Source organism: Nilaparvata lugens, chromosome 6 (assembly GCF_014356525.2).
Source record: "Nilaparvata lugens isolate BPH chromosome 6, ASM1435652v1, whole genome shotgun sequence".
NCBI classification, from domain to species: Eukaryota; Metazoa; Arthropoda; class Insecta; order Hemiptera; family Delphacidae; genus Nilaparvata; species Nilaparvata lugens.
Window position 1 is genome coordinate 2,317,371 of NC_052509.1, and position 27,744 is coordinate 2,345,114.

Sequence of the window (27,744 nt, forward strand, 5' to 3'; positions counted from 1 at the left end):
TGTTCATTGTTAATACAAATTACAAGATTGCAATCCTTGATTGATGAATCCTTCAACGACTTCCAACTCTCTTGAGAGTTTTCAATTCTCTTATCTGGAAAATCTCATGTTCCAACAGAGAGGGTTGGCCCTTTTCCTGCTACTTCAAATTTCATTACTTGGAGAATCTCATGAGCAGATTGAAATAGGAGTAAACTGCTTGCATTATCTGTAACATCCAATGTGATGAACTTACTTGAATAATTAATGAAATAATAATGTTACCAGTACAAGCTTCAAAACATCTTCTTCAATAGATTTATTACAATTACATTACGAGGAAAAGTATGTTTTCCTACAGTTCCTACAGATTACAGAACGCAAAGAATCACTTTTCCGCTCTAGTGCGGGAAAATTTTTTCTGCACTCCAGATTTGCAACATGGCAACGCAAAATACTTAGTAGGTTATATGGAGCAACAGTGCAGCAAAATCAAATGAAGTTGGTAACAGTGACTGGGCTGCTATAGTGAGCAGACGTGCAACGAAGCACAACGCGCAAATTATTACTATTATATATTATAACCAAGGACAACATTTTTATTCAATTTGACAATAAATTAAGGTTTTTATCAATAATAAAATTACACAGAAAAACATTTGATGGATTTCAGGCAATTTTACCCATAATTACCCACTTCTCATATTCAATGGTAACTGTAGGAAAAACTTAATGTGAAATTCGTGCGCAAAGTTCCTCTGCTGCACTCAAGAAACCGTCAAGTAACGTTTCTTTCGGTGCAGCAAACTGTCACTTTGCGCACTAGTTGCACAAATAACTATTTTGATGAATCCTAACATTTCATTCACATTTCTAAAGCAGGCTATTGATCCTTATCATATTCAATAATCATTAAACGCAAATCCTAAGTATTTATTTTCATCTAGCTTCCATCCTATTATTAATATTATTTTTTAAATAGCGTATATTTTATTTCTTATAATAGTTCATATATTTAATTAAATATCACATTTTTTGTCAAATTCCCAATATTACAGTAGTTTGTAGTTTGCAGTATTTCTTGTTACTCTCAATAATTCCTTACTATTTATCCATTTTTACTTACTCTTATTTTCGTTTCATTTTCTAGTTTATTTTCTGTACATGGATTGAAGTTTTGTGGATCAATAATAACGAGTAGCTGTGTCTTCGCAAAATTGAATGTGGATAGAACATACTTTGGATACAGACTTGGGATTGAGGTAAGGAGCTTTAATTGATTAATTATTTTCAAAAAATATCCCATGAAGAGATTTTTCTACATCAATTTATAATCCAATATATTTATTATAGAAAACAATAACAACTAGAAACTATTCATGAGAGGACTTTGATATGAAAAGAACTAGCCCACTGTATTACGATAGCCACCTCTTCAGGTGCGTACAGATTTACGCGCCACGAACATGAGCAATTCACTTTTAATCAGCTGATGCCAAGCTTTTTATATACCTTTATGTACTGAGGTGCGTACAGATATACGCGCCGCGAAGTGAATGAGCAATTCACTTTTAATCAGCTGACTATATCTGTATTTTTACAGAAACGGTAAGATACAGATATAAAAAGCTTGGCATCAGCTGATTAAAAGTGAATTGCTCATGTTCGCGGCGCGTAAATCTGTACGCACCTTTAGAGGTGGCCATGGTATTACTCGTTCCCCCGATCCATCTTATCAGTTGGTTTTTTGTGAAGAATTGGATTGAAAAAACCTTGAAAAATAGGGTACTTCTCTCACCCCTCTTAAGTTTTTCCTGTTCAGTGTCAGAATACCGAAAGTCTCAATCTTTGGAATCTGATTATTCTGGATCATGAGTATCATCAGAGATCGGCAGAACCAATCAGGTTTGCCAACCCAATTACAGCTATAAAGAGCGTCTCGTAAGTCCTCTCCCTGCGAACAAAATTTTCAAATTCTTAATTCCTTCAAAAGTTTATCCATTGAAAAATTTTACTATACATTAGCCTCCATAATTTGAACAATATTCAAATATAATTCATTTATTTATTTATCCATTGGATAGAGTAAACAATACAGTATTATTGTTACAACAATAGTAGTCGAAAAAGAAAAAAAGGCTATTGCCCAAAACTTCTCCAATTTCCTAATTTTGTCATAAATTGTCCAGATATTATGTAGGTTATGTCCATTTCAATTTATACAATTTTTAATTTATCAATGATAATTATTTATTTACCTCATATTGTACAATCAAAACTTTTCAAACGGCACAACAGTCTTTTGCTGAAAACTGTTCTTATTTCAATTTAAATAACATTACAAATTAATGTTAGTTGAGTATTATAATGATCAATGAACAATATACGATCAGTGAGTATAAAATGTACATTACATAGAATGTCAATATACTCACTGTATACGATCAATCGAAGACCTAAGAGCCATATTCTAACTACATCGATCAATGCCAATTACAATAACAATGATTGATTAACATCCATTATTATCCGGTAAAAAGATTTTATTTGTTTTTACAGTAACTATTTAATTTTCTGTTGTAGGCTATTTAATTGACTTGAAAATGTATAGAATAAATTATTATTCTTCATTAAGGTGCGTGCAGATATACGCACCGTGAACATGAGCAATTCAAATCAAATCAAATCAAATCAAATTTTATTCCACCACAGCAAAAATAATACAACAAAAATAATAATCCTCAATACAAAGTTGAAAAAAAACATATTGATCAATACTTGAATATACACGAAAAACAACTTTGTCAAAACAAAATAACATGTTAGGATTCACTTTTAATCAGCTGATTATATCTGTATTTTTACAGAAACGGTAAGATACAGATATAAAAAGCTTGGCATCAGCTGATTAAAAGTGAATTGCTCATGTTCGCGGCGCGTAAATCTGTACGCACCTTTAGAATGGGCTCTCACATAATAGTGACTTCTGTGTATGAGGGAAAGGAGATACAGTTTCTTCTCTATAATATGATACCACCATTCTAAGCTCTCGATCACAATTTGCAGTCAACCCAGACCTAACTCAATCATTTCAAAAACGAATTGTGACCTGAAAACAAGATAGGGGTGGCTGGGAACTAACAAGATTATCCGACAAAAGAACGTTTCGAAACATGCAATTTTTCCGGGCCTTCACGGTTCTACTTCGATGTAACTCAATATTATCACGAGAACTTTGTAAGAAGAGGAATCGGTTGAGGATTCAAGATTATGGCATGGAAAAGATATGTAGAATTAATACAATTTGAGAGCTCACTTACATTCTATTTACACTAGTCTCGAAACTTGTCTCGATTCAAACATCTACATTGATGTCACAACCTCTATCTGTAAAAATTGCTCATATCCAATAGGAATATGGTTTATAAAAAATCTCTGTTCTGCATAAGAATCTTCGTGAAGTTTTACCTCGTTTTCCAAAGATTGTCCTTTCTCGCAATATATGAATGACATGAGAAGGACTGTGAAAAATGCGAAACCGTATTTTATTTTGAAGATCAAGTCAACTTTCTAGAACAGAATACAGAAATTAAGGTATTAATGAGTATAATTCAGAGTATTAAAATTTATAGTTCGCTTTTCTTCATGAATGTTGTCTTTTGAAATATTCAATTTCGAGAAAGAATTGAGTTCCTCTAGTAAAAATGTACAATTTATGAAACGCTATTGTTTTATTGGATTATGCGTTGGATATTGATTGAAATCGTAAATGTTTGAATGGCATCTGGTATATTCATTCATTTCTTGAATGTTTCCATTGCAAGTTTGCTCATAAACTCTTTTTAAGAGGGTCATCATCCACTGGAGGCAGTTTTCATGACTCCATGATCTGATGCACTGTTTATTTATGATCCAGATTAACATGATATTCAAAATATATATTAGAAAAAGAAGAAATAGAAAATATTTTTTCGTCCCACTTGGATGTAATGAGCTGGTTTTCGTGCGTCATATGGAGGCCGAAAATGATTGTTTTCTGACCAGGCCGGTAAAAGTTTTACGGCCCTAGGGCTGTAAAATGACCTTGAAGTCAGCTGATTCTGATTTGATGTGAACGTGTTTACAAAATGGTTTATGAAACGGAATCAGTTTATGCTTCTACAATTGAATAAGTATTCTGCAATAAGATACTATCATTTTATTTGGATGAATAAAATACAGATAAGATATATATTATAAACTATTCAAATTCGATTTTCAGAGTAGGATACAACTTCTAACCTAAACTTCCGAGGTCAATGACAACAAGCATTGTTGACGTTGACATTCAGATTGGCCAAATTTCAAGTGTGCTAAAACAGCTGATCAAAAAACTTCATTATTTGTGTTTAATATTCAAGAATCAAAACATTTATAATAATATCATCTTATTGTCATTTGGAAGAATAAAAAGTATAAACTCAACCTCTTAAATAATTGAACATAATCTTTTAGGTTATTTAGACAAATCAGAATAAAAAATAAAAATACTTGGACAATTTCCTAATATTCAGATTACCTCAGATTTGCTAGAGCTATGACCTTCCTGTTTTGCTTTCGAAAGTGCCTAATAAACAATTATTCTCAGATTTATATTGTTTATTTTTCTGTGTGGCGAAAAATAACGTTCTCACCATAGGCAAAAATGTTTTTCCGGCTCTCAATCTTGTCCTCGGCCTACGGCCTCGGACTTGAAAACCGATTTCGAGCCGGAAAAGTCTCATTTTCGGCCCTAGGTGCGAAATATACTATTGTAATCTACTTACCACGATGCAGAATATAGCAAGGCATAGTTGAAAACATATGAATGGGTTGTAATACATGACTATGAAATCAAGTCCCTTGTTCAACATTCTGACTTTTCTGGAAAAATGAAACAGTTTTTATAACTTCTCTTATTTTTCAACATTTTCGAATGATTCCTAGTAGGTGTTTTATTTAGTTGATATTGACCAACAGATTATAAAATAGTCTTGAATTATTTTGTGAACTAATATATATAGTCAGTCCTACATCGTCCCAATATCATACTACACAATTCAGTTCTCCATATTATCAATTCTCATCAATATTACTTCGTTATTCTTCTTTTAACTGTAATGAATACTACGAGTCTGATCTAATTTAGAGAATGTCTTGGTTGAGAAACCTGAGGGAAGCGTTTAATTGCACAACCAATGACCTATTTAGAGCGGCTGTGAACAAGGTAAAAATTGCCATGATGATTGCCAACCTCCGAAATGGAGACGGTACTTAGAGAAGAAGATCTAATTTAAGTGTGAAATTTCAACTGCTGCTCTTGTTCATCTGTGAAGTAGGACAATGTCATTCGCACATATTCAAGTATCGTGGAAAACATTATCAACTCCAATTTAGTTTCTGAAATGACATTATTTATTTACCATAAAAACGTTTCTCTCTATAGTTGTCAATCAGAAACACGCAAGCAGAATTTGCTCGAAACTGATTTCAGAGGAGATTGCTTCATGAAGAAAATTCATGAAATGGTTTTATAGTCTAATAACAATAAATAATAATAGTAATGTATTGTGAGAGACAAATCAGAAGCATGAAGACATGAGATGAGACAAATCAGAGGCATGAAGAAAGAAGGTGACTTGTATGCAGCAGTGAGAAAAGCTGATAGAGGGTACACTCCCCTAAATCCTTCTGAGGATTGAACGGAAGGATTTTTGGTTGCCATACAGAATCAATTGATCGCAACAAAAAATGATCAAAGGCATATAATGAAGCTGCCTATAAATAATGATTCATGCAGACGTTGTGGCTTGGCACCTGAGACTATTCAGCACATCATGTCTGCATGTCAATCACTGGCAGCTACCACAGAGGAGAAAGAATTCCTTCTACTTTGTGCAGCTACTGACTATTTAAAGCGCCACAATGCAGTAGCTGGGATCTTGCATTAGGACCTTGCTTTCAAGTACAAAATCATCAATCAGAAGCTGCCCTACTACTCGTACAAGTCATCCCCAGTCTTGGAGAATGATACACATAAGTTATATTGGGATCGGTCGGTGCTAACAGACAGAACAGTTGCTCATAAGGTAGCCAAGGAAACAACACTAATAGATGTTGGCATACCATGCTGCCACAACTTGGACCAGTATTATAATGAAAAGGTCTCCAAGTACCTTACCTTTGTTGCTGAAATCAAGGATGTCTGGATGCAAAAAAAGGTTACAATTGTTCCTGTTATTATCTCCACGGTTGGAGTTGTAACTAGAAAAGTGTCAGCAAATCTTTGTCAGATGGGAATATCGAAAAGTGCAAAATATGCCATGGAAAAAGCAGTTGTTCTCAGCACAGCATCCATTGTGAGATCATTTTTGAACATTTCAGTTTAGTAATGCACCAAAGTCTTGCCAAAGGCCGACTTTGACTGCAATAAACACTCACTTGTCATGTGATGAATGAATTGATAATAATAATAGTAATAATGAAACTTGTCAAAACTAAATCATACTAGTAGTGTCATAACAACAAATACAAATCACCAAACTTACAATCACTCAATAATTACAATCACAATCACCCAAATCATTCAAGCTGAAATTTCCTTCTCGAATAAATTAATTTCCCCAGAAATAAATGGCATAACCCTACTTGTAAATTAGCTGATGATGCGCAAATACTCTTCTGCAAATCGGTTTCAACGCTTCATAATTTCTTTCATCACATTTCTGGTCTGCAGCCTCTATTGATTTGAAATTCAAGTTCAACTCCTTCAGATTCATGTGGAACAGTTTCATTTCTCTTGTGACGTTATCAGTGGATAGAAAGTAGAATCCTCCCATGGTGATGACCAGTGTAAAGCTTAGGTGGGTGTACCACAGCTCAAACAACAGGATGAGGACGTACTGTTTGAAATTCATGAATGATATGCTCGGAGATGGGGTGAATGGGTTGTAGAATACTATAGGCAATGAGAGACTGTTGAAATCTGAAAAAGATAAATTGTGAAGTAGGATTCAAGTTTGATAATATTTTTGTTCAGCTTGTGAAATGGTTCAATCACTTAGGGCCGGTTTCCGAGCTCGGGATTTAGGTAAGTTCTAGACTTTTAACAGCTGGAGTCAGAAAATTGACTTTCCAAAACACCCCGTAGTCGCAGTAAATAGTCGCAGCAAATAAATCTCTATTTTCTCATTTCTATAATAATATTGGAAACGTTTTTCCTTGACGAAATTAAACATTCCTAAATAATTCAAAATAGCTGAAACTTTACACTATTTTCCAATTATTTTATTCTGTGTTCAATTTTCTAGTTTTTCGAAATTTAATTTAGACGTGGACTGCGACTACGCCCCGTTTAGTAATAGTATATTTCGCACCTAGGGCCGAAAATTAGACTTTTCCGGCTCGAAATCGGTTTTCAAGTCCGAGGCCGTATGCCGAGGACTAGAAACGATTGAGAGCCGGAAAACATTTTTGCCCGTAGTGCGAACGCTATTTTTCGCCACACACAAAAATATACTATATATATATATATATATATATATATATATATATTATATATATATATATATATATATATATATATATATATTTTTTTTTTTTCGTCACATAGAAAAATAAACAATATATATATATATATATATGAGAATAATTGTTCATTAAGCACTTCCGAAAGCAAAAGTGGAAGGTCATAGCTCTAGCAAATCTGAGGTAATCTGAATATCAGGAAATTGTCCAAGTATTTTTATTTTTTATTCTGATCTGTCTAAATAACCTAAAAGATTATGTTCAATTATGTGGGAGGTTGAGTTTATACTTTTTTATTCTTTCATATGACAATAGATGATATTATTATAGATGTTTTAATTATTGAATAATGAACACAAATAATGAAAAGTTTTTTGATCAGCTGTTTTAGCACACTTGAAATTTGGCCAATCTGAATGTCTGAATTAATTAACGCTTGTTGTCATCGACTTGGGAAGTTTAGGTTAGAAGTTCTATCCTACTCTGGAAATCAAATTTGGATAGTTTATAATATATATCTTATATGTATTTCATTCATCCAAATAAAATGATAGTATATTATTGCAGAATACTTTATTCAATTCTAGAAGCATAAACTGATTCCGTTCATAAATTATTTGTAAAAACGTTCAGCACCATGGATATTGCCCAAGTAGTTCCAAAATATTCACCATGTTTTGTGATAAACGAAGTACTATGAGGTTTGAGGTTAGATTCTATTATACTCTGAAAATTTAATTTGAATAGTTTATATATCTTATTTGTATTTCATTCATCCAAATAAAATGATAGTATCTTATTGCAAAATATTTTATTCAATTCTAGAAGCATAAACTGATTCCGTTTCATAAACTATTTTGTAAACACGTTCACATCAAATCAGAATCAGCTGACTTCAAGGTTATTTTACAGCCCTAGGGCCGTAAAAATTTTACCGGCCTGGTCAGAAAACAATCATTTTCGGCCTCCATATGACGCACGTAAACCAGCTCATTACATCCAAGTGTGGCGAAAACCAATTTTCTGACTCCAGCTGTTTATAGTCTAGAACTTAGCTGAATCCCGAGCTCGGAAACCGGCCCATAGGCCAGCCGCAAAGTAGACCCACGCCAATCCACGAAAAGCAACCCACGCCGTGGGATGTTTTGTGAACCATTGCAATAGAATGATTCATAATCAATCAGCTGACAAGTGGATTATTCATTGCATGTATTAAACAGATGTCTGGAGAAGCTTAGCAATGGTTTACAAAACATCCACGGCGTGGGTTGCTTTTCGTGGATTAGCGTGTTTTTTTTTTGCGGCGGGCCTAAAACTCGGAAATCGGGTCTACTTCGATACTAGACTGTTGTGATTTATTTCACGAAAAACTTTGTTCAAGAATTTCCAAACAAAATAATGTGTAATCTTAATTTGCTTTCGAATGATTATCAACTTTGATGGATAATTTTTACAAAAACTACTGGTTCTTAATTGAAAGAATGGAAATATTTCAGTTTATTTTTACTACATGAGGCGCATATCGCATATGCCAGTTTTGTGAGCTGCAATAGAATAGTCTTTTCCTACAGTTACGTTGAAAAGTGGCCATTGCTGCACTGATTACAGAACGCAAAGAATCACTTTTCCGCTCTAGTGCGGGAAAAATTTTTCTGCACTCCAGATTTGCAACATGGCAACGCAAAATACTTAGTAGGTTATATGGAGCAACAGTGCAGCAAAATCAAAATGAAGTTGGTAACAGTGACTGCTGTGGCTGCTATAGTGAGCAGAGGTGCAACCAAGCACAACGCGCTAATTATTATTCATTATATTATATTATAACCAAGGACAACGAGGACTTTAGGATTTTAGGATTAAGGTTTTTATCAATAATAAAATTACACAGAAAAACATTTGATGCATTTCAGGCAATTTTACCCATAATTACCCACTTTTCATATTCAATGGTAACTGTAGGAAAAACTTAATGTGAAATACGTGCGCGAAGTTCCTCTGCTGCACTCAAGAAACCATTCCGCCCTCGCCTACGTCTCGGGCGTAAACGTTTCTTTCGGTGCAGCAAACTGTCACTTTGCGCACTAGTTGCACAAATAACTATTTCTGGTTCAGAACTCATCTTCATGAATTTTGGGTCTAATTATCATTGAACCTCATTATCATAATCATCATCACCAACAACCCATATTCACGCACAAGTTTAGAACTCTTATCAGCTTCAATCTAACAAAAACAAAAAAGTTCCAAAGAAAAAATGATTGAATCAGTAGATTGAAATAGATTTCAATTCAAATTTCGATTGAAAAAATGATTGAATTAGTAGATTGAAATATATTTCAATTCAAATTTCGATTGAAATCATAAGTATTCTATTAATGGTGAGTGAATAATCATCAGCGAAAAATGTATTTCAATATTCCTTTGTCACGCAATCAACCCTTCTTGCTTTGAAAATTACAGCAGCTCACATCACATTGTACTCTCAAACTTTTGATATAGTTCTCATAAAAATTGAATTAAACTCGGTATTCTAATGATAATTGATAATAATTATTAGAAATATAAATTATAATTTTCAGTGGATTCAAATGAAACTATTATATTATATAGCTATTTTGATGCGGATTGCCACATATCAGAATCAATAAACGTATCTGGCACATTGAATTACGGTACTGATTGATATTGAATTATTCCCATAGGCTTACTTCGTAATCTTATGATTATTGATAATAATTAGAAACATAAATTATAATTCTTCAAAGGATTCAAATGAAACGATTACAGTAAAACTCCAATTATCCGAATTGAGGGGGAGCGGGACCCATTCCGAAGTTTTTTCAAAAATTGCCATTGGAGAGAAAAAAAGGTACCTACGTTTTGATATTGCACTAATTTTTTATTGAATTAAATGAAAGAAACATGATATTTTCACATGTTCTACTACACTGACTTCGCGGAGGGAAGGACAATAGTGAGCGAACGCGCAAACACTGGCTTCGCGGGGGAAGAATATTAGCGCAGACTTTTTTTGGACAAATTTTTTTCTGAAAGTGAAATAATAGGCGATTTGGATAGTCGGAGTTCGGATAATTGTAATTCTACTGTATATCATAAATCTATATTGATGCGGATTGCCACATTTCAGAATCAATAAACGTGTCTGGAACATTGAATTATTATTGATATTTGATTATCCACTATTCTGATGGGAATCCCTGTGGATTATATTTTCATTGTACCGGACCCCGTTTAATAATACTAATAATGTGGGATTCCGCCTTTACCGTCACTGATGACGTAGAAAACCAATCCAAACAGCGATGACATCAAGTAGCCAATAAAATACCACCTCAATGACGTCACTATAATATTTGTCAGTTTTATGCTGTCTTTCTCCATCGACTCCACGAATACCTCCTTCTCTTTGAATATAGATTGAATAGACATTGTATTGGGTACATCTTCTCTGACGTCATACAAATACAGTTGAGACGACATCAGCTGTATTTGGTTGTATTTTCTGTCGTGCAGATGCATGTGTTCCGTGGCTATGTTGAAGATTCCGATGGCCAAGTTAAGGTTTTCTAAAGCTGTCACCCGGGAGTTGAAGTCCCAAGTCTTCCAGCTGTTGATCATGACGTAGAGTACTTCGAAGACTACGTAGATTAGTACGAGGTAGGTGAGTTTTCCTTTGTAGCTCGGTTTTTGTGGAGAGTAGAGTCCGGTGCTGTTGAGGTGTTTCATGAAGGTTGCCACCACGTCGCTCATTTTCACTAGTTCCTTGGGAGAAAAAATGAGAATTTCAATAAAAAACGTTAATAACCAGATCCACTCTGAACTAAATAACTAATGACAAGTAGAATGTTGTTGGTAGAATGGCAATGTTGTCCTTGGTGGAATGACAAGCATTTATATAATATTGATGTTATACACTTGGGTAGAATGAGAAGCATTGATGCTATTTATAATGAATATTGATGTTATTCAGTTTGGTAGAAAGGGAAGCATTGAGATTATTTATAAGTAATGTTGACAGTTGAGGATGAATTTTCGTTATAGTGGGTTAATCTACGATGAAGAATAAAATCATCAAATTGGAGAGAGGGTAGAATACGGAATAAGCTATAATAATCTCATTTATGGAGTCCAAATTTAAAAATCTGGTGTGGTATACTCAAACAACTTTCCTTGCTCATATTTGAAACTACGATCAGACTTCTGTATATGTGTACATATATAATTGTTTTCAAAGTACTTTTTCTTTGTGTGAATTGTGAAATTCGATGATTTTTTTAGTCGTCATTTTTCTAAAGTCGTCAAAACAGCTGTCCTACAGATGAAATATCTCGACTATGTGTTCTTTTTATGAACTGCGCTACCTACCTACCTCATGCACGAGAAGGAGGTTACTAAGTCCATTTCCCAAGGATGGGATGAACCCCCCATTGGTTTCCCAGAAATGAGACTCATGCCAGTTGATAGAGCTGATAAATAACTATACAGGGTATGAATTTGAAAAAAATCGGTCAAGTTATTTTTGAGAAAATCGTGAAAAACATGGGTTTTTAGTAATTATCCGCCATTTTTCTCAAGAATATTACGGAGCTCCTGCAATTTTCCCAGGCAAAAAACTCATGTCATTCGATAGGGCTTATGAATAGCTATCCATAGTTTAAATTTGAAGAAAATCGTTAAAGCAGTTTTCGAGAAAACCGTGAAAAACCTGGTTTTTTGTCATTATCCGCCATTTTTCTCAAGAATATTACGGAGCTCATGGAATTTTCCCAGAAAGGAGACTCATGCCAGTTGATAGTGCTTATGAATATCTATCCATGGTATGAATTTGAAGAAAATCGTTAAAGCAGTTTTCGAGAAAACCGTGAAAAACCTGGTTTTTTGTCATTATCCGCCATTTTTCTCAAGAATATTACGGAGCTCATGGAATTTTCCCAGAAATGAGACTCATGCCAGTTGATAGTGCTTATGAATATCTATCCATGGTATGAATTTGAAGAAAATCGTTAGAGCCGTTTTCGAGAAAACGGTGAAAAACATGGATTTTTAGTCATTATCCGCCATTTTTCTCAAGAATATTACGGAGCTCATGGAATTTTCCCAGAAATGAGACTCATGCCAGTTGATAGTGCTTATGAATATCTATCCATAGTTTAAATTTGAAGAAAATCGTTAAAGCAGTTTTCGAGAAAACCGTGAAAAACCTGGTTTTTTGTCATTATCCGCCATTTTTCTCAAGAATATTACGGAGCTCATGGAATTTTCCCAGAAATGAGACTCATGCCAGTTGATAGTGCTTATGAATATCTATCCATGGTATGAATTTGAAGAAAATCGTTAGAGCCGTTTTCGAGAAAACCGTGAAAAACATGGTTTTTTGTCATTATCCGCCATTTTTCTCAAGATATTACGGAGCTCATGGAATTTTCCCAGAAAGGAGACTCATGCCAGTTGATAGTGCTTATGAATATCTATCCATGGTATGAATTTGAAGAAAATCGTTAGAGCCGTTTTCGAGAAAACGGTGAAAAACATGGATTTTTAGTCATTATCCGCCATTTTTCTCAAGAATATTACGGAGCTCATGGAATTTTCCCAGAAATGAGACTCATGCCAGTTGATAGTGCTTATGAATATCTATCCATAGTTTAAATTTGAAGAAAATCGTTAGAGCAGTTTTCGAGAAAACCGTGAAAAACCTGGTTTTTTGTCATTATCCGCCATTTTTCTCAAGAATATTACGGAGCTCATGGAATTTTCCCAGAAATGAGACTCATGTCAGTTGATAGGGCTTATAAATAGCTATCCATGGTATAAATTTGAAGAAAATCGTTAGAGCTGTTTTCGAGAAAAACGTGAAAAACATGTTTTTTTTAGTAATTATCCGCCATTTTTTCCGCCATCTTGAATTGGATTTTATTGAATTTCTTACTGTCGGATCCTCATGATATAAGGACCTTAAGTTTAAAATTTCAAGTCAATCGGTTAATTAGGAATGGAGTTATCGTGTTCACAGACATACACACATACACACACACATACACACACACAGACCAACACCCAAAAATCATTTTTTTTGGACTCAGGGGACCTTGAAACGTATAGAAAACATAAAATTAGGGTACCTTAATTTTTTTTGGAAAGCAATACTTTCCTTACCTATGGTAATATAGGGCAAGGAAAGTAGCAATAGACAAAGAAAATAATATCAATGTTTACTTTTCTGTGGTAATGCCATAGATAGAGATACCGTTTATAAATAGATTATTTGTCTCTGGTATTACCTCTGACACGGTAAGAATATTTCCTCATTCAAATAACAAGGTCAAACATATAAAATAACGTCGAAATTGTCGGTCACAATAACAGCCTGTTTGATGAATGAAATTGGTAGTACGAGGGAGTAGAGAAAAATTTCAACATAAATGTTTTCTTTTTCTGTATTAGGCTTAGCTGCAATACAAACTGTGAGAATCAACGATAAACTCATTTCTTGGCTTCATTTCGACAATCCCATCAGAAGAATAATCGAATAATTTAAATTTAAAATAAAGAGAGTGGTACACTTGTCTGCCAAGTTTGTTTTCGACTCTCGTTCATCGACTCCCACTGTTCAAAGTGGGAGCGACAGTATGGAGTAGGCAGCCAATCACAGCACAGTACGTTATCGTATCACAGCTCAGCCAATCAGAGGCACAGAAGCCTCCATTTTGTTCGGTTAGCCAATGCATAACCTACTTTATACTGAAAGAGTATATATTATGCTAGGGTCATGAAATATCTAGTAAATTAGGATTAATATGTTGCACGCAGTACTGTGAAGTTGAATATACTATTTAATTCATATCAGTATTAATTGTAGATGAATAAAATTTAATGAAGGTAATATTTCGGTATACAGTTGAGCCACAAATGGCGACCTATGGTACCTATGGTAATACCATACCATAATTACCAATGGTAATAGGACAAGGAAAGTAAAAATAGGTCGTTATTTTTTTAGTGATATTGATAGAAAATAGTGTAATGCTGGTTGTGATATTCGAAAGTAATCTTCTGATGTGATACTACTGGTGCGGAGATATTGAATTAACAAATGATCCAGTTACTACATCATACAGCTGAAATACTTATCAGAAATAGCATGAATATTATTTTCTTAGCTAGACGTTTGTTGAAGAATGATACAAAATCAGATTTCGAAACTGTTTTTGTCTCAGGAATTTGAACAGGAATTCTTTTGACAGGTTTATGCATTATTATAAAATAATTTTTTTCAATTTTGTGACCACATAGGATCACTGTAGTCTCTGATTAGTCCTCTTTCTTCGTTTATTCGCGTCAATTCTCTTCCTTTCTTCCCAATACCTTCTCATTCTGTCAGATCTTTCTTTTCTCAATTCATCTGAACAAACCTGTTGCCTTCTCGTAACTGTTCTTTCAAATAAGATCCTCTTTCTGTCAGTGATGGTTTCCTTTTGTGCGATTTTGACATCGTCAATAGTTAATAAAAGAGATAATAGAGTAAAAGAGTTAATAGATTATAAAAGCATTACTATAATAGAATGCATTCTATAAATGAAGCATTTCCAGTTCCTGCATTATAAAAGTGATGAAACATTTTCATTTTATTTCTTTTATGTTTTCCTGTATCCTTGTACATGTCCTTTACTCATTGAATTTTCTCTTCAACTGTCACACTTCAAGACAAATTCAACCGGACAGCGCAACAGAAATAGAGCAGAATAATTCATGAATTTGAAAGATGGAAGAATATTGAATGAACCATTCTATTTTCATGGGACCAGATAGTGCATGAAGGAAAGTTGGCACGGAACATGAGTTCTATAAACGGATAAGCAATGCATATAAGATGGTGGATGTCTCTATTCTAGAGCAAAGAAAGATTGTAGAAGATATGCAAGGTGAACATACATTGACAAAAATGTATTGTTCATTTTTAAAATGATATGCATTCAGAGATCTGTGCAATCAGCAGTAGGAACTTAATCCATTAAATCTCACTATCAAAATGATTATTTTATTTATTCAATTATGTACAATCATTACACTTATACGAGGAGAAGGCACAACAATTTTATTGCCTGAAACTGTCCCTTTTCAAATTTATACCACAGTCCAAATAAAATCTTGGTTAATAAGCTACTATCTTTCATTTAATTAACTAGTCACACTTCAAAAAAAAGCAAATCTTCAATTACAAAAAATGAACATGATGAATAACTGAATCTCACAGAATTAAGAACTATTATTCAAAAAACAAAAATGTTCAATAAAACTGGAAAGTTTCGAACCGTCTTCAAAAACGTTTTGCACTATTATCCTGTTATTGTTCGCGCAGAAGCTTTTGCTGATTTTAAATTGAATTTTCAAGTATTTTTAAATCATTCATGTCTTTAATACTGAATTCTTATCAGTCGTGACTGCTTCATTCCTTCTCTTAAGTGTGTTAATCTCTAGTTGATATTTCCAGAACTAGTAATCAATTTCAGTACTTTCAGATATTCCAACCTCTTTTGATTTGACACTGCTACCCTTATTCTTTTTCAACTTCTTTGCTACAACATTTACATCCCAGTATTTCATAATTTTGATTTTGATATTCTAATTTGTAAATTTCTCATTGTTTTTGGAGGAATTAACATTGATACTAAAAATTATAATATTTTTTCGAAATTAAGAATTTTTTCATACTCATACTTCAATTCCAGCTCTTGTTTGAGAAAGAATATCTGAATACGTAGGCTAGGTTGTTCCTAATTCTGTTGAAAACAAAATCGACTAATTGAGTGAAATAATTCCAAATAAAATAATTGCTTAATTCTATCAATGGTTAGAAATTTCACGTTATTCTCAAAGGGCTATTTTTGTGGATTGAATATTACAGTTTAATTTATCTGTCACTATGGGAATCGACACTGGTTCTTACACCTCAGTTTTTCTCTCAAATTCGCCTTTTCTACTCCCATGGAATTCACACATAGTGAAATTCACTTAAAACTGTCAGCTTTGAATAAATGGGAAGCATTGACGTTATTCGTGTGGAATGCTGAAAGTTTAAAGTTAATCTCACTATAGTCGCTTTAGCTTCATCCACCGTCATTTTATTCGAGAAATGTAGAATTGAAAAGGTAATTCATAACTTGCAATAATACTCTATCATTATTGACATTTCAAAGTGAGTCTCTTTTTAAACGCGTTATCTACCGCTACTTTATAAGAGAAATGTTGAATTGGGAATTCATAACATGCAATAATAATTTGATTGGTCATTTTCATTTCAAACAAACGAATGTTCTCGTACAATCCAATAACATGCAATAACATTTGATTGGTCATTCCTCTTTCAAACAAATAAATGAAACCCACTCGTACAATTCACAAAAAAGTATATATCTCAAAAATCCAATTTCCTCATAAACCGTTGTCACGTTATTCGTGGCCTATCACGTTGGGCGACATGTCTTTGTGTCACGTTATTCTTTATATAAAAATAACGATTAGCCTCCTGCTTGGCATCAGTCGGTAAAGCATGAGATTTATATAATTAGGGCGTGGTTTTCTAATAGTATTCAGTCTTAAAAAATCTTGATAGGCCTAGATATGGGCTTCTCCAATAACTCTTGTAATTCAATAATAATAAATATATATATATAAATGATACTTATACTATAGAGATGAGGAATATAAAATAAATTGCACACCATGAAAATTTTACACATATATTACATAAATAATGCAAAGATCAGTCGAGGCAAAAAATATATATAGAGCGATAAAAAATATAATATAAAAATAGAACAATATTTGAAATCAATAAAAATATCACAGGCTAACTTTATATTCTAGATTTATGGCACGAATCATTACCATGTGCCTTTATCTTGAAATCATATGCATTCTTTGGCATGTAGCTGTGACATGTACTTGCTAATACTTGTCTGCTTGGATAATTCAATCATAAATATGTGCTCTAAGATCAGCTTGATAAATTAGCCACTAATAATCCAAATATATATATATATATTAAAATCTCTAGTATTTAGTAGATTTATTTGTATCGAATATATATTTTCATCTCAGGGTGCAAGATTCGGCACCTGACGGAATAGGTAGAGCCATTCATCTAGTGAATTAGAACTATGATAAATTATCGCAAATTGTATTGCAAAAAATTAAATATTATATGCATATGTTTGATAGCCTAGATTTCGTACTTCTTTGATTAAATAGAAATTTCTAAAATATTGATCTATATATTTTTCTTTCAATTAAATACCTTTAATACTAATTTTTACTTGCGCAAGTATTACTCTTATTAATTTCTTAATTTATAATAACCCTTTCGGCGAGCTAGCTTTGATCATCAGATTATTTCGAAGCACTAGGGCGCCCATCACTAAATTCAAATTTAAATCACTCACGTGTCGAAAATCTTCTTGTAAGCCGCCGATGTCGATCCAACTCCATGTGGTCCGGGAATATGGTAGCCGGAATCGTCTCCTCCAAGGGGTTATAAATTTAATTAAAATGAAAAATGACTTCTGCTTCACAATAGCATCACGAAGTCTTTTAAGAAATTTAATAATTTACTTTAACTTTAATTTTTACAAAATTATTAATAAGGTACTTCGCTCTAAAATATTTGGGGTCCTCTTATGGTGGCATCTGGCTGGCGAGTGCTGGTTCTTCCTTCTCAAGTTTTACAGATCCTCTTTCCGACTTTCAAATTAGCATAAAATTTAAATATCCCAATCCTCCGCCATTAAATTCAAATAGATCTTACAAAAAATGCCAAAATATTGCTTAGATTATATGATTAATAATTTCTTTGCATTCGAGCCATATTGATAACATAGATTACACAAATTTTTACACAAAATCTACTACAATTATATAAATATATATAAATATTTTTGAATCGGCCTACAGTTGCCGCCTATTAACTGCCGTTTTACTATTGGTGCATGCAAATTTTATTAGGTATTCATGCGCCTGGTAACTCTTATTTCCTGAATACATTAAATTATTTTATTTGGTTTTTTATTTATGCTCTTTGCATGCTAGTTAATATTCTATATATTAATATTAATTCCATGCTAACTAATAATTAGCCACGTGGACGGTGTTTTTTCACATTGCACACCATCCGAATGCAATAAAGCTCTGCCAAGGGGTTTTGGTCAGATTCTACGTTCTTCGGTTTGATCGATCTCTAGGTCACCGATCTGTGAATACATCTACCTAACCTCAATCTTCAAATATTTTATAAATAATCTATTTATGAGTAGTAAACTTCCTTCAAATCCCTTTTAGGTTCTTGTACCATTTAGCCAGAACAAGCTGATGCTATCTAATCTTGTTTATTATCTGCTTGGCGATATTAGCCAATTACTTTATTTTTAGACCTATTACTATTTCTGTTAGGGCTTTTCATCTACCCAGATTTAAATATGTTACACGCGCCCCTGGGTTTGAATTCAAAATATTTGAGAATCACAATGTTTTTAATGAAAACCCACCCTTCAATACATTGATATACACTATACTTTATTTATAAATTATACTCTCCTACTTCTATCACATTTCGCAGACATATTTGCTGCATCTCCTTTATACCTTTATCAAAAACAATAACAAATTCTCCTCCTCAACACACATAAAAATATCATAAATATAAACTTCTAAACGCACTCCTCCTGACAACATTTACAACACAGTAATTTTTAATTCGCCGCTTGCAGGGCCGCCAACTTAACTACACACATTTCATAATTCTCATAAATGATTCCTTTTAGACAATAATTTCGATTCATAAACTTCTGGGCTTATATCTTATAGTATTTCTTAGGTCTTAATATAAATAATTTTCTATACATCAGGTACAATACTTTCTTTTGCTAATGGCTCTTTGGTTTTGGTAACTGGTATTCACTTTAAGTCTTTTCAGGTAACAAACGTGGCATAATTAAAAGTAATAAATATAAAACATATAAATAAATATATCGACATTAATAAATAATAATAATAAATAACTTTTTGGGTACAGTACTTCTTTTTATAAACATATGTTCAACAGACATTACATTCATTTGATTTGGGTGGCTTTGGCCAGCTGGTCACTGGTTCTACAGAATTTGCTGTCGAGTTTCATAACTATTAACCTAACTGCTCAATTTTTTCTCTTAAAAAGGTAATTAACAAATTTTAATTTTATTATCCCCGCTTGTGTCCTTTTTTATCTGATGTATATAATTTAATTACATATTTAAAAATTGTTCTTTTCCTTATTGCAGGCTTCTAACGGCTGGAAAGAAATTAAACATTGGATTGTTGCCACGAGGTCCTATACCGATATTAAATTTATTAAGGAAGGTTAGTAATCGGTTTGATAATAATGTTTTCCTTGATTTCTTATCATATTATTTCAAATTTGACGATATAGCATGTAGAATTGTTGTGGTCTTCCCATATCTTTAGGCTTTCTGCTTGTAGCTACACTGTAGGCTGGTTGGTTATCTGCTATCCATTTGTTGATTGTTGAGGCTGTCCTATTATTAACTTATCTTCATGAATATAAAACCCCGGTATCTTATATACTTTTCAAACAATTCCAAGCTTCATTAATGGTAATTCCTTTTAATTTGTTCTTTTTCCCATCATCCTGTAATTTTAATTCACCTTTCCTCTTATTTTCATCTAATATTCTTGATTTCGGCTCATTATAACTCAATAGGCTTATAACAATAAACATTTTTATAATATTAAATTTCCAATTATCAATCATAGATTCATTTAACACAACAATACAATATTTTCGTCCTATCCACAACACAGTATTTTACTAATATCACAGCCATAATAACAAATATTAAACACCAAATCCAAACATTTATCATCTTTTCAATAGCATAATATTCAGGTACTTTCACTTTCTTAATATTATTTTTTAATTCTTCACTCTTCCTAGACACCGTTATCCTTCATCAGTCTCAATAAGTAGTCCCCTTTTATGTTGCCCATGCACGAATCAATCATAGTAGTCTTATCGGTTCCAGTTTTAATCCATTCATTCGATCCATTTTGCCGGTCACATCGCTTATTGGCCCTCTTAAAACGTATGTGCCGCGGATGCATGTCGTTGGTCTGCTCCTGTCCTCCTCGGTGTCGGTCCGGTGTTCGTCTTTGCCTCTTGAAGCGTGCATGCGGCCTCCATCGGCGCGCGCGGTTCCTCCGTTTCTTCCGCCTCCGGGCCTTACGATGCATGCTCCTCTCCCGAATGCCGTCCTCTCCGTCCTGATGTCGGCCGTCCGGTGTCCTCGGGCGCTTGCGTCTCCGGGCCTTGCGGTGCATGCTCCTTTCATCCGGTATTCCGTCCTGCCTGGTGTCATCCTCTTGGTCCTCTATCCTGGGTTCATTGGGGTGCCTTGGTGGGGTCGAATGATGCATGGGTGCGGTGGCGGTCTCTTGATGCGCGAGTGTGACTTTCAAAGCGGGTAGTATGGTGGCGGTCTCTTGATGTGCGGGCTGCTCTACCTGCGGTGATGGATCGTCGGCGGGGAATATAAGGCTCAAGAGGGGTTGATGTTTTCGGGTTGTTTTAATTGCATGTTGAGCGACGGTTTTTGGTGGTGATTTATCTTGTATTAACATCTGTTTTTCTAATATTTTCGGTTCTTCTAATAATGTTTTCGGTAAATCACTTCTGAATGTGGTGTATGACGTTGAAATATCCTGCTTTTCTTGGTTTGTTTCATTTGAGCTTGTGCTTGTTATATCGGGGGTATCATATAGTCCTGGTTTATTAGCTGTAGTTTTCTGTATATCTGGTGGCGGGTCGTTGGGTACTGGGTTCTGGGTTTTTTGTTGATTCAATCCTATTGCATGTGCTAATGTATAATTTGTGCTTACTTGTTGAGGTGGCGGTTTATAATTTCTGTTGTAATTGTTCTGAGTGTGATTATTATTTGAGTTTAATCGATCACGGCCATAATAATACTTTCTTTCATAGGTTTGTTGTGGATAATGGTTTGTTTGACGATTCTGAAAACTTCTATTATTCCAGCTGTTATTTTGATTATGATTATAGCGGCGTTTAAATTGAGGGGTAGATCGTGAGCGATCATATGGTACTGATTCATAGGCTTGGCTGGTGTACTGATTAATTTTTGAATTAGGTTGATTCTGTGCGTATCTCTGGTCTGAACGGTGGTTTGATATTGCCATCACAGACTGTATGCCATATAAATGATTTATCAGCTGCTTGCAATCAGTAATGGGTTGTGTGGCGAGTGCCATTCTAACTTGATACGGTAGCTTCTTTAAAATAATACTTGCTAATGCCGATTCATTAATGGGCTCGCTCAATTGAGAATTTTTAAACTGTAGGGCAGTGACGAAAGTGGTACATGCACCGTCTAAGTTAGGGTTGAAATCGCATGATATAATGTCCGCTAGCACGTCCAACTGTTTACTTCTGCTCCAATACTGTTCCAGGAAGACAGCTACAAACTCATCCAATGATGTAAATTCATGGGCTCTACTCCGAAAGAACATCAGGGGTTCGCCAATCAATAAACTAGTCAAACGAAGACGCCAAAAATTCCAAGAGGTGGGTGTTAATGATTGAACTAGTTTTATCTGATCTATAAATTCTTTAGGTTGGAGATAGCGGTCTGTATTGTCAAAACGGCCTAATTCATTGAAACTGTGTAGTGAATCAAACGTTGCTATGGGAATAGGCTCTATATTCTCGTGCGGAAATTGATGTATTTGACTTTCAAGTTGTACCAACTTCTCTTGGGCCTGTTCCAATGACTAGAAGCTTCTGTTTCATTATCTACTACTTCGGCATTTAATTCAGATGAAAATAATTGCTGTTCTCCAACGGCTGTCTCCAATGAATTAAGTTGTACTTTGTTTTGATTTATATCAGAATTTAGGTGAGCTATTTGTGTAGATTTACTATTCTGTTGTTTATTTATGGAAATAAGTTGACTATTGTTCCTGTTTGTAGCTATTTCATGAATTTGTGAAGTGTTTTGTGCTGGTAGGTTATCTATTCTTTCCGCAGTCTCCTTACCATTCTTACCGATGTATCCTTCAGTGATTCCCGCATTTCCTTCATTTCCGCCTTTAAGTTCTTCATTACTGTGGTCATTGTTTTTTCTAAACTATTAGAAAATGACTTGATCATCCCCTCTACTATAACCCTCCTTATTGCTTCTTGGGAGACATTTAACGGTTTATTACTGTTCACAGGATTCTTGGCGGTGATTGAAGATATCTGGGCGTTGGACTCCATCGCGCCCCCCTCAGCGTCGATCTCCGCTACTATCGCCGTCTGCAGTGTGTCTGCTACCTTACTTTGCGTGGACGAAAAGAGACTCATATTTTAAAAATGGATTAAGTGTCAAGTGTTTGTTAAAAAAGTGAAAGTTTTGGCCAACAAGGCATTAATAAGGACACAAATGAGGATAGGCCTATGGACATTACAAGCCAGGTAACCTATTTATTACTTAAGCTCTTATAATATAATAATACTATTCATTGATTTCTGACTAGCAGTTTAGGCTTATAAAATATAATAGCTCTCTCTATAAACAGGTAATTTTTTACAGTACTAATAATATAAAATTTTCTTTAAAACATATAATTTCTCTTTATTTAAAGCTATTGATTCCCCAAAAAGTAATACAAATTTTCCTTCGCCAGTTTTCCTCACAACTCGTATAAGTTATCTATAATTTTCAATATGGTTATTGACCTAATTTCAAATAATTATTCAATGAGCTTGGCTCTCATCATCAGTCCCACGTTGGTACGACATGTCTTTCTGTCGTATCCGTGGCCTATCACGTTGGGCGACATGTCTTTGTGTCACGTTATTCTTTATATAAAATAACGATTAGCCTCCTGCTTGGCATCAGTCGGTAAAGCATGAGATTTAATATAATTAGGGCGTGGTTTTCTAATAGTATTCAGTCTTAAAAAATCTTGATAGGCCTAGATATGGGCTTCTCCAATAACTCTTGTAATTCAATAATAATAAATATATATATATAAATGATACTTATACTATAGAGATGAGGAATATAAAATAAATTGCACACCATGAAAATTTTACACATATATTACATAAATAATGCAAAGATCAATCGAGGCAAAAATATATATAGAGCGATAAAAAATATAATATAAAAATAGAACAATATTTGAAATCAATAAAAATATCACAGGCTAACTTTATATTCTAGATTTATGGCACGAATCATTACCATGTGCCTTTATCTTGAAATCATATGCATTCTTTGGCATGTAGCTGTGACATGTACTTGCTAATACTTGTCTGCTTGGATAATTCAATCATAAATATGTGCTCTAAGATCAGCTTGATAAATTAGCCACTAATAATCCAAATATATATATATATTAAAATCTCTAGTATTTAGTAGATTTATTTGTATCGAATATATATTTTTATCTCAGGGTGCAAGATTCGGCACCTGACGGAATAGGTAGAGCCATTCATCTAGTGAATTAGAACTATGATAAATTATCGCAAATTGTATTGCAAAAAATTAAATATTGTATGCATATGTTTGATAGCCTAGATTTCGTACTTCTTTGATTAATAGAAATTTCTAAAATATTGATCTATATATTTTTCTTTCAATTAAATACCTTTAATGCTAATTTTTACTTGCGCAAGTATTACTCTTATTAATTTCTTAATTTATAATAACCCTTTCGGCGAGCTAGCTTTGATCATCAGATTATTTCGAAGCACTAGGGCGCCCATCACTAAATTCAAATTTAATCACTCACGTGTCGAAAATCTTCTTGTAAGCCGCCGATGTCGATCCAACTCCATGTGGTCCGGGAATATGGTAGCCGGAATCGTCTCCTCCAAGGGGTTATAAATTTAATTAAAATGAAAAATGACTTCTGCTTCACAATAGCATCACGAAGTCTTTTAAGAAATTTAATAATTTACTTTAACTTTAATTTTTACAAAATTATTAATAAGGTACTTCGCTCTAAAATATTTGGGGTCCTCTTATGGTGGCATCTGGCTGGCGAGTGCTGGTTCTTCCTTCTCAAGTTTTACAGATCCTCTTTCCGACTTTCAAATTAGCATAAAATTTAAATATCCCAATCCTCCGCCATTAAATTCAAATAGATCTTACAAAAAATGCCAAAATATTGCTTAGATTATATGATTAACAATTTCTCTTAATAGATAACGAATCTTGAAATATTTTTACATCTAGTGTTGATGTAAGTTTCATTCTTGGAAAACGGATGGGTTATGATTAAAGAACAGTGTTAAAAATGAAGTATCCAATGATGTATCATAGTTTAATAATTGAGAGCAAATGAGACAGCTTATGAACTCACATAATAGAGATGGACAGTCATCTATCTCCTATGTTCAATTGTATTTTCTTCTATGACAATTATTTGTGTTTGCAACTCTTGGCTGTTATTGAACCAAGATTGATAAAATTAGATTGAATTTTGAAAAAAATCTCAACTCGATAATCAGGAAACCGAAATCTGTTTTCTCAGAGATCGAGCACTCACCTTCATAATGATAATAATTGTGTGACAATAATTGTGTGTACTCCGGATAGCACAGATTCCTCCCAATCAGTAGTAGATTAATATTTTGAAAAAATCTGTAACTTCTTGTTTTAGAACAACAGTAAGTTCTTGGGGCTTGAACAGTTTCCAGATATTTCCAACTTGTGCTCTGGAGAAGTTTTCTTTCTCCAGTGCTCAGAAGCACTGATACTCGATCTCACTAAAGTTTGCGAGCTAATTCCAGCTTTGCAAAACCCCACAATTATTGAAATAATTGCCATAGTTAGACCCCATTTTTCTCTGGCTCAGATTGTAAATCATTTTCATGATCTCAGTCCACTAATTTAGGGGGTTACTTCCTAAATTACAGGTTACATCTTTTAATACAGGCCTACTTTCTGGAAACCATATAATTTTCCCAAAAATACGTTTCTAATGTTTCAAAGTGATTTACTGGAAACAGATATCTTGAGTAGTTTGTGATTATTACAGAATGATTCCCTTTTTTGAATAGGTTATTATGTTGTCATTGTATTGTCAGAATGTTGTCATCATTTTATTGTCAGTTGAAGTCTATTTTTCTCCCAGATCAGTATCATCTGATTGTCAACATAAGAAGTTATGTCATATCATTCGACCAGTTCATCAGTATACTTAGGTTCTGAGATGGAGTTCCCTTCTCATAATATTATTTCTAAGTGTTTATAACACCTTTAGTTTCTATATCGCTCATAGGAACTCCTTATTGACTCTTACAGTTTACATAACATAATTATGTCCGTGTAGGCCTACAATGAATCAATTTGACATTTTAGTGTAAAGTCTTGCATCAATTATTACTGTACTCATATCTCTGTGTTCAATGAATTAATTTAATTTTCTGGCATGAAGTCCAGTGATATCCAATCAAGTTACTATTTCCCTGATTTCAATTCTATCGTTAAAATTAATGAAACGAGCTTCAAGAATATTAAAGCAAAATAAAAAATAACAAACGTTTCTGTAAGGATCTGTTTATAACCAATCGGGAGTAATTCTGCAGACTTCTCTAGGCAAAGTTCCTCCTTTCATGAATACATACCGTTTCTGAATCCAATTCCAAGCCTAAACGATTTCCCGAATGGGGAGTTTTCCCTGCCGGCATTATTATTTCAACAGGGTACGCTATTCATGCCTTGCGCATGATAGAAGATGTTTAAACGTACACTCTGGTGTGATTCTAGTTTCTCTTCGAATAATTCAAGAGTCTTGTAGATTTCCTGTGCATTCATTGAACGCCTCAAACACATTAAAGGTAAGTAATTCTTGATGAATACCAAACTATTATTGGGCTATTATTTTATTGAGATCAGATAGAATTGGTTTTTTGGATCTCTCGCTTCCAATTGTGATGACTCCAGGTCTAGTTTCAAAATTACATGTTAAATATGGCCAAAGAGATCAGAATGATATCGTAATGAAATCAGTTCGGCCTAGAAGAAAAGTTTTGTTTAGAGAGTATTACTAAGATCAGTCTACTTACGTCTTTTGAAAGTATTTGGAAGCTCAATGATTCTATATTCAATCTATTCTTTTTTGATCAAATGAAACTTGTATTTTACCTGTATCCAACAGAATAAAATTTGTACAAGAACTAGTTGAATTTAAAATCAAGAATTTTGTTTCTCACTCTCTTTCACAATGTATCTCACTCTCCCTCCATTTCTTACACTTCTTTCTCTTCCACTGATCTACAAATAACCAAAACCCAATCAACTTCTGAAATAAATTCATCAATTAAACTATTTAGGGATTAAATATATTACACTCACATGTTTTCTGATGAACTATTTTTGTATATACTGTAAAATAATGGTAAAATTTTTAATCAGCTAGTCCCTCATCCATTTTATGTATCTACCAATCACTCTCTCTCTCTCTCTCTCTCTCTCTCTCTCTCTCTCTCTCTGTCTCTCTGTATCTAAGTGTGTAAGCCAGTATATATTGTTGTAATCTACATGAATAAAGTACTCAATCAATCAATCAATCTCTTTCTATCTCACTGACTCACTCACCATCTCACTCTCATCAACTTTGGTAGAGAGTTAGTGGGGAGGATATTTTTAATATTCTTTCCGAAGAATGGACATTGATATGTCCAAAGCTCCGCCAATTTATGTAGATGCATAACAATATAATTATCTATAGTTATTATATTACAAATTACTTTTTCATATCATATACAGTTCAATAATTATTTTCTTAGTCTATATTATGTAAATTCATCTATAATTTTGCTGTATTGTAAGCTATTATATATAAGTGTATAAGCCAGTATATATTGTAATCTACATAAATAAAGTACTCAATCAATCCATTCTATCAATCACTCTCTCTCTCTCTCTCTCTTTTATTTTAAGATGAAAATAATTATCTGTCATTTTTTGTATGACGCATTTTATTGCACTTTGTACAAGCCGGTATTTTCTCATTCATTTTTTCTCATGATGTTAGGAAAACAAACCTGTATTATTGGAAAATAATTGTTTTTGTTTCACAAAGGATCAGCGTGGTATCAATATTTTTTGTGTCTCTTTTTTTCTGGATGTCGCAGAA

The 27,744-nt window shown here is 33.6% G+C and overlaps 1 protein-coding gene across 1 annotated transcript; it reads right to left on the minus strand.

The window, feature by feature from the left end:
* On the minus strand, window positions 1-25,182 carry LOC120351765. The gene is made up of 7 exons (XM_039429933.1): window positions 25,150-25,182; window positions 10,812-11,307; window positions 6,646-6,982; window positions 4,785-4,881; window positions 3,448-3,549; window positions 1,778-1,933; window positions 1-208 (listed from the first exon to the last, which is right to left on the minus strand). The coding sequence occupies exons 1-7, from the start codon at window positions 25,153-25,155 to the stop codon at window positions 155-157; spliced, it is 1,248 nt and encodes a 415-aa protein (XP_039285867.1). The 5' UTR covers window positions 25,156-25,182; the 3' UTR covers window positions 1-154.
* Between the last annotated feature and the right edge of the window lie 2,562 nt (window positions 25,183-27,744).